Source organism: Brachyistius frenatus, unplaced genomic scaffold, assembly GCF_029030835.1.
Source record: "Brachyistius frenatus isolate BFR_SWC_R1_liver_20210118 unplaced genomic scaffold, ASM2903083v1 Contig_38, whole genome shotgun sequence".
In the NCBI taxonomy this organism is placed as follows: domain Eukaryota; kingdom Metazoa; phylum Chordata; class Actinopteri; family Embiotocidae; genus Brachyistius; species Brachyistius frenatus.
The window spans coordinates 684,483-700,017 of NW_027210637.1; the positions used below are offsets into that span (position 1 = coordinate 684,483).

At 42.2% G+C, this 15,535-nt stretch overlaps 1 protein-coding gene across 5 annotated transcripts in view; it reads left to right on the top strand.

Moving 5' to 3' along the window:
* The window catches only part of fstl5 (follistatin-like 5), a 170,362-nt gene that overhangs the window by 22,178 nt on the left and 132,649 nt on the right, over positions 1-15,535 (top strand). For 3 of the 5 annotated variants that reach the window (XM_069701742.1, XM_069701745.1, XM_069701743.1), the window contains 2 exons: positions 5,996-6,137; positions 15,321-15,354. In XM_069701742.1, coding sequence (XP_069557843.1) covers positions 5,996-6,137; positions 15,321-15,354 — 176 coding nt within the window. The remainder of the gene's footprint in view (positions 1-5,995; positions 6,138-15,320; positions 15,355-15,535) is intronic. The other 2 variants (XM_069701744.1, XM_069701746.1) reach the window with 1 other exon arrangement.

Below are 15,535 nucleotides of genomic sequence, written 5' to 3' on the forward strand. Positions count from 1 at the left end.
AAAAAAAAAAACCTGCCAACGTGCTGAAATGTTGCTGCCACAGGAAAATGATGAATGAAGCGTCAAATGTCATTTCAACACTTGACAGGTTTCAAACACAGTTTGCAGAAATGCCATTTAAAGAAAATATTCAGACAAACGTTGATACAAAGAAGATCGACGATGCAGCAGATGAGCTTTTGATTTTTAAATGATCTGCGAGGCAAAATCATTGCCTTCTCTGCTGGTTCTTTATTGCCGTGTCTATCATCTTTTTTTGTTTTGTGGCAGCATGAGAATAATAATGAGCTAATTTTGCAGGAGTGTTACCTTATCTGTATATCATAAATTGGATATCTAACACTTAAGCTTCATGGATATCACATTTTTAACAGCTCCCAAAGGATGTCGTGTTTGGAATTTTAACGCTTTACCTCTTGAGTCGTGCCATTATTTTACTTGGTGAATTATCGAATCTCAAGCTGTTGTTATCTATCTAGTTTTGAAATATCCGAAGGGGGCTACTTCCCCATCCTTGCATGTATTGTGGAGAAAATTCAACCTGCACAGTGACCTTGAAGAAGTCTGAATCCTGACATTGTGTATTTTAGTGGTTGTTTGGCCACGGTCCACTGACTGAGCATGCATGTTTCTTCCAGCATTGCCTCGGCCCACTTGGGAGCTGTGTGCAGGACAACCACAGTGGTTTCCTGTTTCCATTTCAACAACCCATTGGCAACTTAAGGGAGTAGAAAGGTGTAGAGCTTGGAAAAAAAAAAAAAAAAAAAAAAAAAACGCTGCATGTTGTCAGATTAAATATCAGAGAGAAATGAAAAAAACTTTTAAATGTTTAACAGCTAAATAATGTCTGAAAACCACATGTGAGTATGTGGATGTTACGAAACTGAGAGGAATGAAAGCTATTAAATATCAGTGAGTCAGCTTTGTCTAGATTCTGTGAATCCAGCTGCTGTTAAAGACGGTGGTTCCCTACAAGAAGAGGTCAGAAGATAAATCTGGGGAGGCTACAAAATAGTCCGTGGGAGCAGAAAATAAAAACATGTCTTCAACACACATTTATACTTATTTCAGACCATTTATCAACTTTTTCTTTCCTCTTTTTGACCTTCTATCACTTCAAAGTACTTCTTCAATGCTGTGAAAATTCTTCCGACAAATGGGGGAAAAAAAAATGATTTCACTAAGCTGCTCACAACCAGTAGGAATATAAAGGCGGTGGTGAGAAATTGAAGGAGACATTCCTTCTTTTAAGGGGGGTCACAGGCCAAAAAGGTTGGAGGCCACGTTTACGAGATAACATTTCTACGCACCATGAATTTTTATGTGCGTTTCATCCACTCATTGAGGTCTCGAGACGCAAAGAAAAACAATTACTTTTGTGGTTTTGAGAGACTGGTTGAAGAAATGATAGTTTGCTGAAATATTATACCTGCTACAAGGTTCGGTGCCTGTTTGCAAAATATTGACACATCTTAACTTCTGCCATATATTGTTTTTAATTCTGGAAACTAAATGGTGTCAGTGTTAAAAAAAACAAAAAAAACATGAACTTGTACTTCATATTGCTTTGTCTGTTATAAAACGATGAGAAGAAACTCGGGGAGGATCCCAGTGGAACATCCACCATATTCAGAATTTCTCATTTCTCAAGGGCTTTGTTTAATTACATTGCAGACAAGCTGACTGTAATTAGAAAGCTGTAAATTGTAGAGTTATCAGCAATAAGTCAGAATTAGTCTAAGCTGACTTATAGTTGTCATGTCGGGAGAGTTTCCGAGTAAAAGGCATTTCTTTTGGGGGGGGAGGGGATCATCATGCATAATGTCTCGCAAATTTATGGCATGTTTTAATTATGTATTTCTATTTTCCAGGGCTATGCGTTACCAAACATGCCTGACAGTCGATTTGTAAAGTACAATGAGTGAATTAATTCAGCTAATGCCCAGTGCGGTGCAGTCACATGTAGTGCGCACACTCATGGTACGTGTCGGATGGGGCTGTGGGGGACTTTTCTGTTGTCGGCTTACCCGGTGAACCGAGTGGGGGTAAAAAAAAAAAAATAAATAAAAAAAAAATTCTGCTGAACGAGATGGGTTGGGCGAGAGAGTGGCTGAGAGCTTGTCAAGACATGATACATTGTGTACATAGTGTGGAAATAGGTAGTCTTCATTTGAAAGTCAATGCCGGAGCTCAGACGCGCTCTGGGGGATTTAAAAGCACGAGCGAAAGTTATGATGGCACTCCCTCGGGAGGTCCGGGGAAAACTTCTGGGCTGTTTCTGTCTGCTGTGCTTTCAAGACACATAAATACGCAAGTCTCGCAGCAGTTAACCAACCGCGCTTGCTTTCGCTTAAATGCAAGGACGAGGACACCCGGTGCAGCATGTGCATAAATTAGGGACCAAAGTTATTACAAGACGTCGTAATTTATTTGAATATAAATTGTATTCTTTTAAACATGTCGGAGTGTCTGACATCATAGTGTACCATTGTTCTTCTGCAGGAGTAGACAGGAGAGGTGTTTTCTTTTTATTTGCGTGTTATACAAATATTCACCCTGGATAGGTTTTAAATAGAAAGTCTCAAAATACCACACTAAATTGCCAGTTTCTTAGGTACTCCTATCTAATACGTATCCAGTGTAACTTAAACTGCCCTGCAATAATTGATATCCTAAAATGTTCTGGTTATAATGTTTAGAGCTGCAACTTCTGACTATTTTTCATTATCGATTAAGCGACCAATCATTTTCTTAAGTAAATTATTATTAAAAGATGATTTGCTGTGTCTAGTTTTATCCAACCGGCCAAAGATATCTGGTTTACTATCAGAAGAGTGGAAAAACAAGATATGCCCTAAAAAAAAATGACTGAAGCGATCAAGTCAGATCAAAATTGTTCCTTGATTGATCCTTTCGTTGAGTAATTGTTGTTTGTTTTTTAAAGATGTGTTCGTTAAACCTCATAGTCATTTTGGAAGTTATAGTTCATGCAGCTATTGAATTTTATTGCATTGGACTACTTTGCCCTGGTCCTCCCGTCCTCCTGGCGCCTCCTGTCCTCACGTTAAAATGTCCTTGGGAAAGACACTGAACCCCAAGTTGGTCTCGATGGGCAGGCCATCGACTTACACAGCATCCATTGGTGTCTGTGTCTGTGTCTGTGTGTGTGTGTGTGTGTGTGTGTGTGTGTGTGTGTGTGTGTGTGTGTGTGTGTGTGTGTGTGCGCGTTAATGGGTAGGTGAGAGGCCAGAATTGTTAAATGCTTTGTCCATTGAGTTATCGCGATATAAGTGCAGTCTATTTATCATTAGCACTCATTGATACAAAGGGGATGGACAAAATACAAGCGACACCTCACAATTCAGCAGCACCGCAACTTTTGCCCAAACTTTTTCCTTTTTATATTCACTTCCATCTAAATGCTTTCTTGTGCCAAAGCTCCATTAACGATAATGGAGCATGAGGTGAAAGCATTAGACTAAATGACTTGAGATGAAGTAAACGGCGGCCACAGCAACAACTTTTTTTGTGTGTGTGCAGCGTGGTTCTGAAAAGGAACGAGTCTAATGCGTATTATAAAGACTTGGACTGAATAGCGTAGCTGAGGGTTTAGAAACTGAATTCGCTCAGATTACTTATGATTCATCAGCAGAAGGCGAACTCCAAAGTTCCTTGTTTATGTTTTCACTTGTGACTGATGGTGACGAGTTAAATGTCGGTGAGGAACTGACGCAGTTAAACTTCTTTAAAACTGTGCATATGTCTCTGTCTCTGACGCAGCATCCTGAAAAACTTAGTCCATTAATAACCCATTTAACACTGGGACGCTGCAAAGAAATTGATTGATTGTGCGAGCAGATATGGTAATCCACCGAGTGTGGATAAAAGACTGGGTTAGCGGAGAAGTGGAGCAGCAGCAGCTGCTGCCGGCGGGGATCCTACCTGGAGATCTGGAAAGTTTAGAAATACGTAGAGAATGAATATGATCACGTTAAAGAGGCGATAAGTGAGAATTTTAGCGTCCCATCGCACAAAACGACTACGACGTGTCTGCAGGGGGATCGGTAACGTTGTTGATCGTTACCAGCATTTCTACCATTATTTTTTTTCCACTTTTAGCGATCTAAAGAATTTCTAAACACTTTTTAAAAAATTATTTCTACAAAAACTCGCTGCCCACTAGATTATCATGCTGCTTCCAATGCCTCCTTCCTACTACACTGACAGATAGGGTTAAGGGACTGGCATTGACATTAGCCTAAAAGCTTTATTCTGAAGGCCACCAGGCTAAAGACCTTTATCAAACTAGCTTATGCTCGTATGTTGTCTGTAACTTGTGCGTTAGTTTCCTCTTTGTTTTGCTGGTTTGTTTGTCTCGGTCGTGAAAAAGAAATCATGTTTCTGCTAATTCAACGTGAGGAGCTTAATGGGTTCGTAGGTGGGCTGGTGATGGGTGTAATCTGAGTGGGAGCACAGTCTGTCAAGGTTGTCTCAGAGTTTGATAAAGCTCATACATTTTTACATGCTTGTGTCTTAGGTTAAATTAAAAGTGAAAATAGGGTTAGGGTGAATCTGAAGAAAATTGACATACATGTATATATAAATACACATATTTACCACCCCATCTGTTGTTATGCGTTCTTCGAATTGAAAGTCATTTCCGACACGACGCGTCGTACAGACAAAGTTTAAAAAAAAAAAAATCTCATCAAGAAAAAGAAAGGAAGAGTTGGTTTGCAAACAAAGGGGAAGTATAGCTTCAAAGCAGCGAATGTGCAGAATATCTGCAGGCGTCAAAGCGGCTCAGGAAGGCGACAGAAGTCACATAAAGTCACGAAAGTAAAGTTTCAGCGTTCCCTTTTTGTCCAGCACATCACGGTGACATCCCACTTTGCTTGCGCGACCTCCCCGACCTCCGCTGAATAGCGTGCGGGCCCACAGAGCTGCCGCGGCAGTGCCGTCGTTGTCTGACTCGACGTCAATCCAGAAGAACAAGGAAGCCGGGTCACCGTCCCGCTGTCAGTCATCTCTCTCCGCCGGAGGATGATGAGCAGGCACCGGTGGCTCGGGAAGGCTCCGAAAAGTGCAGCTCGGTGTTTGCCTGTGAAAATCGACGAGTCAGGCCGTGTCATATTTTCTAAAGTGCGCTTGACAAAGGGGATTTTTTTTTTTTTTTTTTTTTTTTTGCGTTGAGGAGCACAAAGAACGGAGGGGGCATGATAGCAGATTAAGACGAGGGATAAAAAAAAATAAATGAAAAAAAAAATACGCAGGAGCGAACGCGTCGCAGGTTTTAATACAAAGTGTGTGTGGGTGTGTTTGTGTATCCGTGTGGGTGTTAAACCTCGCGTTAGGCGGCATCTTCTTCTCCGCGTACTTCCCGTGTCTTTACTCGCTTCAGTGTCGCTGTTCAAGTGACACAGACATTTTCACAGGGCATGTTGTTTTTCCCCCCACGAACTCTTTGTTTAATTCATGTCATGCAAAGGTCAAACTTGGTTGTTGTTGTTTTGTTTTGTTTTTACACTGTGTAATGAATAATTGAAAATACCATGATATTGGAAGTGAAAAGTAAATAGTCTCACTCCTTTTTAAATAAATATATTTGGGCTGCATCTCCGCGAGGCGGTAAGGAAGCCGTTTTAAGATGTAATCTCTCCGCTACATCACAGTTGCTTGACTCAGACACTCAGCCTAATTAATCCAAAGCCTCTCACATTAATTGCCTTAATATATTGGCTCTTTGTCTTCTTTATCTTGATTTTTCTCATGACGTCTGTTTCCCCATAATTGATTCAAAAGGAGATCTAATCTCCTCGCTGGGTGTGGGGCACGTATTGATAGCTCTGTTTCAAACCAGCGACAGTTGTGCGGTTCCCATTGTCTACACTAATTACAGCCGACTTGATGTATCGTCTTGGCCAACCAGTATCGAACTTCCAGGGCGTGTTGGTAGGAGAGTGTACTCACCATTTCTCGTTTGGGTTTTTGACAGGAAAACACCAATGAAGACGGCCAAATGGTGGTCGGCTGCAGTTTTATTGTTGGGGCTCGCTGTGCTTGGCGCCAATGGGAGACCCAACAAGGAGGGATTCGGGTCACCGCCCTATCGACCAGTCGTGAGATTCCGACACAAGGTATTGATTTCTTTCTTTTTTCATTTGCCGTCCATAACAAGAGGACTATGTTCTTTTGCCAAGTATGAAACTAATTACAGTGGCGCTTTTCTTTTCTTTTCTTTTCTTCCTCTTCTCTGCGTCGGATGACTCTCCCGTGGTTGTTGTTTTTCTGGCCACTGAAAAAAAATACTTTGATGAATCGTTATCCCTCCCTCTGTGCCAGGAGGCTGTCATTTCAAAGACGAGATCACATTGATGCGTGGCACAGCTGAGCAAAGCCAAAGATTAGTTTTGAACGATATGAAGATGTTGGGATGGCATTTTAGCTTGAAAGTTTTAAATAAAAGATGTAATCGAATGCTTATTGACTTGGTGATACAAGTCGGGCCCCCGCAAGCAAAAGTCCACCGCTTTTATTAACCTATGTCGCTGCGTCTCAACGAACAAGTTCATTTTCTTATGCTATAAAGTAGTAGCATGCTGTATTTTTTGTTGTTGTTGTTGTTCTTCCTCTCATTGGGGTCCCAAACCTCAGAGTAGCAGACATGGATCAATTAGAGCCAGACAACGAAGGAAATTGACTGTTTTGGCAGACGGGAGAGTTGAGGGGAAACGAAGTGTTTTGTCAAGAGGCATCAGTCGGATTGTGGTCCTTCAGTACACATTTCCCATAAGCCCCCGTTTGCAATTCTGTTCACAAGGAAACACTTTTCTCTATCCAGACCATGATAAGAATTATCAGTGACAGAGAAAAGAAAAATGGTCATATGTTGCCTTTTTCTTTTAAGGCAATCTGTCATCTTGAGACTAAATATTGCATTAAACATTTGTTTCCGTCTGCTTTAGTCACGTCTGCATTTTGAAATGAGACACGAAGATGGGTTACTGAAGGGCGGGCGGGGTGAGAGGTACTTTGAAAGAGAGGGAGTCGGTGAACAGATGGGGAACGTCATTGAACTGTAGCAGAGTTGAACGAGGGAGTTGGAAGCAATGCAAAGCTGTTTAATCGACGCAATCGTCAAACCCAGTCTGACTTTTTGAAAAAGATTTATTCAGAGATGCTCACTAAACATGTAGACTGCAAAAAAAAAAAAAAAAAGAAGCTATACAAGAGCTCTGCTTCTTTCTTGCAGCAGCTAGTCAGAATATCGAGTGTTATACGGAAGTAAAGAGGCTTAAACTCCAATATCCAAAGATCCTGTAAGATGATGTCGATAAACTGCAGAGATAGCACTTCTGCCCGTCTGAGATAGTCCATACCGAAGGGAAGAGAGGCAAATGATCCATCATCCACCTCTGCCTGGGCAGCGTTGCATTACAGTCTGAAAGAACCACATCACAATATTTTTTATACCTTCTTTTAATTGTCCAATGCTTTGTAGCTTTCTAGATGCTATATATCATTTCCTGAGACGAAGCAAGTAAAATTTGTTTCACCAGATTCCGGCATTTTACAGTTTCATCTTGTAAGAAGAAGTCTGTGGAGGATGAAGTGTTTCTTTCCTTTAATGCAAAGGATTTCCGGGAGAGGTAGAGCATGTCTCCATCAATAAGTGCAACGGATCCCGGCAGAGAAGCGTCCTGATGCCAGAATCGCGAGGATCCACTTTAGCAAGGATGAGACGCACTGATAAAACAGGATTATTGTTATGCCTTAGCGATGGCGACGACTGGGGCCAGAGGAATTATGGTTTCCGGTTGTGCGTCCATCTGTCCCATTCTCATTAACGTAATATCTCAAGAAAAGCCTCAAAGGAATTTAGAAATTTGACACAAAATGTTCACGAGGACTTAAAGATGAACTGATTAGAATTTGGTGGTCAAAGGTCACCGTGGCCTCACGAAACACATTTGTGGACGTGAATCAATAACTCGTACACTAATTATGATAAAATATTTTTTTTATTGGTGGAGTTTGTGAACACGTACAAAGATTTGTTAAAAGTCTTTACCACGTGTATTATACATCCCGACGTGGACGTTAACTGAAACTTGACTGGATGACAGAGGCAAACGGCTGTCGGGTACTAATAATAGTTATTTCTTCAGTTTGATTAGAATTTTGGAAACGAGGTGAAGCTTATTTCAATGTTAGAAAACATTTCAGGACCGTCATACCACAATCAATTCATTCTCACAAAGTGAGTTTGTCCAAATTACAAAAAAATACATGAATAAAAACAAAGATATCATCTTTTACTTTTTAGTCTTGCATTTTCCTTGGCATGTTGCTGTTTTCAAAATGTGATTTATTTATTTTTTGTCCAATCTTTCAAGCAGCAGCAGCAAAAAAACAAAAAAACAAAAGAAGAAAAGACTATTAGGTACACTTGTGAAATTTGTTGCGATTTCAATACAACAGTTTTGCCATAAATTCAAACCAACACTACCTGTGTGGCCTAAAGTCAATGCTTTAAAGTGTAATACCACCGAGGGCCACCAGAGGTTGGCTCCAAAATGCCTGTGGCTCCATAAACTCCCATTCAACTTCTATCATAAAATACAAAGTCAGTCATTTTTTTTCAAAAGTCATTATGGTTCCTTCTGATCAGGGCTCTGGTGGTCTATCTGTAAATAATGAAATCATTAATTGGATATTAGGCCCCAAAGAGAGCTATATCTGGCGGCGTGCCTGGTTTGATTGACAGGCCTCGGGTGCAGTCAGGTTTCCGTGACGGTTTGTGCAGGTGTTGTGTTCTCGGGTTCTCAGTCAGATCAAATCAGGTCCACCTCTTGCTCTTCCCAAGTGACGTCAAATATGCTTTTATGTCATGGTGGTTTACTCCTTGGGTTTATGCAAACTATTTAAAATTGAGAAAAAATATTTGTTTTCTTTATTTGGCTGAACTGTCCCTACAAATTGGGCTATATTTTACACACTATGTTTTTCTTGCTTTTCTTGTCATTATATAGATGACCACAAGCCTCTTCTTTCTAACATGATGCCATGCCGTTGAAAGAAGACACGGACGTATGTTCTTGAAGTAGTTTTAGTTTAACCGAATGAGACAAGTGCTTTACCCTTCTCTTGCATCAAACACGACGTTGCATATCTCTGATTGAAACTCGCTATGGCCGACTCTTTCCGCTGCTCCTGGTTTGGAACCGGAGTGGCTTTAATAATTAAAGTAATGCATGTCCACGTGTTGCAGAAATCTGACGAGAAGCTACAAAAATGATGTATGTGCTTTTCCACTCCAATGAAATTAATGTGCCAGGCGCTGTGATTACATCGCGTAGGAATGTCATTACAGCATCTGCATACCGTTACAATTCGTCTTGCGAGAGAGACAGAGGTAAACCCCCCCCCCTCCTCCCCCTCCCCCCATCTGTCTGCCTGCCACACGAGGCTGTGGAAATTTATAGCCGTTAAGCGAAGAAGAAGAAAAAAAAAAAAAAGGTACATTGTAAGCCCTTTCAAAAACTCATGTCATTGGCCTTTTTGGTGCTCAGAGAATTTTCTCCGCTGCTGGCGAGACTGCAGAGATGCTTCGGTCATCCACTTGTCAATACAGCCGAGTGAGCAGCGTTAACAGTTGTTTCAAAATGAGATATCGCAGACAAGCAATATCAAGGTTTAGAACATGACTGACATCTCAAAGTATGAGTCTCCTGGTATTTTTTTTGTAAGTATAGTGGGTCATAAAAGTAAAGTTACAACAAAAAGTATCCGTATCTCATTTGCATTACACTTTAACTTTAAGCCTTGAGACATAAATCACTCCTAAAGACACTAAATCCTCCTGTTTATGAGTAACATAAGTGTTGATTTCCTCTTCTACACACTCAGTGTGAACGTGCTTTGCTTCGAGCCAGCAGGGATCGTGCTATTTCTTTTCCTTTTGCTTTGAAGGACGGTGTCTTTGACAGGGGTAACGGGATCGGACACGACCTTTATGAGCTTTTCTCACAAAGGCTTCAGTCACCAGGAGGCACTCGGCCATAAACAGCTGCTCACATGTTCTACTCCGTAATTCCCGTGGTGCGATTTCAGAGGTGTCTCTGTGAAATCCTCCACATGGGGTCAGGTATAGGACACGGATCCCGGGCTAATTATCGCTGGTTATAGCGGCTGCACCACTCAGAGCGACGGTAGCTTTTCTTCAAGCTTCTGTTACCTGCGACTCTTATGTTACACGCTCGCATTTCACTTCCAAGGTCTCACACGAAGGAGTTTGACTGTGGGAGTGATGGAGAGGCTCGTTGTGTAATTTGTGAAATTTGTGGGGGGAAAAAAGTGGCCAGACTCGCTCGGCATGAGGGACAAAAGCAATTTCTGCGAGTTTGTCACTTTGACATCAAGCTGTTATGTCAGGACAAACAAAATGGAGGCAAGGACAACTGTGTGCAAAGCCCCATCCATCCAGCACTGGCTTGGCCACATGGCAAATCTAGATTAACCGGGGATAAGCAGAGAGACAGAGGGAGGGACGGAGGGAGGGAGAGAGGGAGGGAGGAAGGGAGGGTGGGAGGGAGGGAGAGAGGGAGGGAGGGAGGGAGAGAGAGAGGGAGGGATGGAGAGAGAGGGAGGGAGAGAGGGAGGGAGGAAGGGAGGGGAGAGGGAGGGAGAGGGAGAGGGAGGGAGGGAGAGGGAGAGGGAGGGGAGGGAGAGGGGGAGAGAGGGGGAGGGATGGAGGGAGAGGGAGGGAGGGAGGGAGAGAGAGAGGGAGGGATGGAGGAAGAGGGAGGGAGAGAGAGGGAGAGGGAGGGACGGAGGGAGGGATGGAGGGAGAGAGAGAGAAAGGGAGAAAGGGAGGGAGGGAGGAAGGAAGGGAGGGAGAGAGAGTGGTGGGAAAATTAGGTTGAGATAAAGATAGAGACGGGAATAGGAGAAAACAACAGGAAAGAATCGGAAAAAATTTGTAGGAAAACGTCTTGACGTACAGTAGCGTCAGTTTAGAGCCGCAGCGGGGAAATGTGTTGGGCTTGAATGTGACGACTGTCAGTATTATTTTTCCACCTCCTCCGCTGGTCAGTTTTAGCCCCAACCCGCGTCACTCATCTTGATGAGCTGTCCACTTTCAAATGGCAGCGAGCCCGAGGTTCGCGGTAACCAGCTTCTGCGGTCTCCCCGGGGGGAGATGAAGAAGCCGAACCTGTACGGGAGCCGGCCCGCTGTAACAATAACGAGGTGTTGGCGTCCATGATCGGAGTTGACCCGTGTTGTTTTCAAAGCGGTTTCGGCTGGTTATATTTGCTGTTCTTTGGCTTATGTACTTGTTACTTGTTATTGGTATCATGACTTTTTGCAACGTGGCAACGCGCCTCACCATCCTCTTGTCCACCAACCACAGGCCACTAAACAAGCTAAAAAAAAAAAAAAAACACTTACAAACAGACAGCCAGGCAAGGACACAGTATGGAAAGGTGTGGGAATAGTAGGGTAGTATTGGGGGGGGGGCATAAAGTAGAGCCCTCACATTTAAATCATGGATTGACGTGATGGTTATGACATACTGTATATCGTGGTCGATTTTCAGAGCCAGCTTATTTCTTCCGATCACTGCATAACAATTTTGACGTTTGCGGAAGATCCGTTCTTTTATGTTCGATGGCGCGTTTTGATTAGAGTTGATTGAAGAGATTGCTCGTACTGCCACCCCTTGCAACCACTGTCAATCAACACGATTTGCAGGTGATTGTTTTCTGCTCATTGGCTGACTTGTTAACCTGAACCATATCCTTATCAGGGAAGTTGCACTGCTCTTTATTTTTTAATTTTTTAACAACTCTCCCACCTGTTCATTATTTATTTTTGTTCTCTCAGCCATTTCTTTGTTTCCAAACTAAGCAGCATCCTTTTACAGATCACTCCCCGGCACAGGCTGGCGACAACGAATCCTGCCGCGTAGTTGCTTTCTCTTCTTCTGGTGTTGTTACGTCATTTCTACGTTAGACCTGTGAAGACTTTACTTGTCAGTACGTCAACGTCCATAACGTAGAGCAAATTCATACTAGTGTGGCTTTTATACCGTTACCACCGGCAATTGTGTTTCAATGAAGTTCCTGACTATAGGCCTATTTTTATTTGTTACAATAACGAAGAACGATAGTCACACATACTAATTGATTTAAAAATATATATATTAATGACCCTTTGAATATTTGAAAATCATGCCCCCATCCCTAGTCTGCACATTCGACTCCCCATTTAATTTGAGGCAACGCTAAGTGATCCACCAGGAATATGTCCTTCCCGTATTTTGGTTTCCCAATGCCAGTTGTTGTTGGATGACCTCACACAGAAGTTGGGCCTGATTCAGCTGTTTTACTGAGTGTCCTGCCTTTTTTTTTTTTTTTATAATTTAGTTTTCCACCAACGTCCTCTGCGTCAGCGTTGCCTTCTGTCCTAAAACATCGGTTAAGTGACTGAGCTATATGATGTTGTTGGCCTCAATTAGGCCCCGTACAGATAGTGTAGATGGAGCCTCGCTGATAGGACGCAGCGCCGTATTTTACAGTCTGCGCACTCGCCACACAGGTGTGTGTTGTAATTTGCAATAAAACGGCGCGAATTGAAAGTGTACTTGGAAGTTGGCGGAGAGGGGGAAGTGAGATTTGAAAGCGGGGGGGGGGGGGGGAGGACGGGGACGAGGTGGTGGGGGGGAGAAGGGGGGAAGGTTGAGAGACAAAGAGCGACAGAGGGAAGGGGGAGAGCGAGATAGATGTGGGCGGTCAGCCAGCTAGCTGTGACAGGGGCAGATGAAGCTCAAGTCGTACAGCTGGGTGCCTCGCCGTCCCCAGAGTCTCGGGGCAGGAGAGACAGAACTGCCAGCGGCCCTGGGGAAATCACTCTCTTCAAGGAAATGAAGTGTGAACACTGTCTGCCGTATGCAAATAAGCCCCATTTGATATCTGCCCGTACCTGTAGCGCGATTCTAAATGTCAGCTCCTCTCGAAGCCGCTGGTTGAGGGCATGCGAAGAATGTCAGAGAGCCACAGGTGTTTACTGTGATTTGTGCCGACGGCGTTTGCCAGGTCAGAAATGTTTTGTGAAACATCCAGAAAGATGATGGGAGATAGCTTATTTTAAAAAAAAATGTTTTTAGTTTTTACACCAGATCACGATGTTTAACGCAGGCTAGTCGTCTTGTTTTGAGTCTTGGTAACGGTCCGTTAAACTGTCCCACATTTACACATCTCGACAACCATCGGATGGCATTGCATTTGCATAAAATGTTGTGCAGACTATCATTGTTCCCAGAGGAGGAATCCAACAAAGTTTGGCGGTCCTTTAACTGTACCGGGTCTTGAATATTGTTTTGCTCTTTGTAAACTTTGGTAATTATTTGACTTATGTAGCAATGGAAAGGTGAAAGGTTAGATTTACAAAAAAAAATCAATAGTGTTGTTTTCATCCTATTTTCCTATTTAAATATATATAGTGTAAATATATATATATATATTTTTAATGATTTATCAAACACTTTACAATTAAAGATTGATCATTGAAGTCAGCTCATAAGGAAAACTCTGTACATTTGCCCTCAGTTTATAAATATAATGCCTTTTGAGATGAATCAATATTTAAAAAGAAATCTGTCAGCATTACCCCCCAAATGAAAATACTACTTTTAAGTTTTTTTCCAGGCTGTCATTTTCTTCGCGTGTTAACTTGTCTGTGCGGATTAACCGTGAGGAGTAGGTGTCGTTATAATTGTCACGGTGGTATTTTCTTGTCAGTTTGAAGCTGTCGCTGTGTAAGCGCCATCGATTGTATTTAACAGCAGCCCGGGTGCCACAGAAAGTCGCTACATCCAACCTAAGACTTGTTAAAGGAACATTATTGCTCATGTGGGTGCTCTTACCTCGGATTAGGAGTTCATCAACAACAGCAGTTATAAATAGGTTCCGCATCAGTCGAGTCTTAAAGAAAATATGAGGAGGTGCGCTGTGTTTTTCTAGCCGACAAAGTTAATATTTAACCGGTGACATCTCTTGGATTTCACTATCCATACATGTGTAAAATGTCTTAAATGTATTACAACCACTATTTATTGACTTGGACTCAATTAAACAGGTGTTAGGGTGAAACTGTACAGTATGCAGATTTTTCTGTACAAATCCAGGAAATGGGTAAACTGCTATTTTCAGTCGGCAGTCAGGGGGGACCGCTGTTCACTATTGACTGTAGACCTGTTGCATAATGTATCTTCTCCATGACAGCCCTCTGCTCGGGCTGGTAGAAAGACTCTGAATATTCTGTACAAGAATGAGAAGGATGAGCTATGCAGATTTTTCACTGTAGAGAAATCAAATATTTATGCCTCTTTCTTTGGCATTCATGGTTTGTGGGGTGCAGCTACTTGGGATAGTAGTCCTGATAGCAGCGTTTTTCTACAACCACTATCACTATGCATGCCTCTAAATGCTGCTGATTTTAAAGTGCAGCTACTTGGAAGATCTTAGTTATTTGCTCTTCTTTATACGTCTGCCCACTATGATTTCTTTTGCGTGGCAAAAAAGAAATTGGAAATGGTAATTTGGCCAAGTGATTTGGGTCATCTCAAGAGCTGTCCATGCACATCCAATCTGAGGTCACATCCAATCTGAGGTCACATCCAATCTGAGAAAGAAAGAGATCAAAAACATAACGAAAGAAAGAGTAAAGAGAATGATATAACGTGATCTAAATAACACGATCATTGATTGACAGGGTAGTACAGTGTTGCCTTACAATGCTCTAATTAAGATATATTAAAAAAAAAAAAAAAAAAAAAAAGGCCTTTAGAAAGGAATAAGACATCTGAATCCTAAACTGTATAACATTACAAGAGCAGGAAAAATGTAGAAATAAATAAATAAAATGTCTATTTTGCACTAAATGTACAGTGATATGGTTACTAATACAAGGTTGATCATTGTGCACGTCAGTGAAGGGATGTCTGACTTATTCATGCACCGTTAATTGCCATTCAAACAGGAAACGCTACTTCTTGCGAGTTCTTGCTGTCAGAGTGAAATCCTTGGACCGTGATGTCTCGCCTGGACTAACCTGAACTCAATTGAATGCCGAACTATTTGGAAAGAGAACTGGTTAAAAGTATTAAATGGTATACAGAATATCATTCTATGATTTGAGAATCAAAGATTTCACTCATTCAAGCTTAATGAAAACCACTTTTCTGTCATGCTGGTGATGCTGCCATCTCACGGTTTTATTATAACTTGGATCTCCTCTCCTTTTTCTTTTTGTCTCAGCAGGACGGGATCCCTGAGAGCTTGAGGATAAAGGGTGAGTTTTTCCACTTCTCAGTCCTTCTCCCGCCACCACCACCACCCCCCGTATATCGACATGCAAAGTACATCTCGCAGGTTAGGTGTAGGGTTGTTGTCTAATGGAAGCCACAGCATGGGTGAAGCGCATCTGCTGTAAGATCGGGCTACCCAATGGTGTCAACGATTTACTTGGTTTC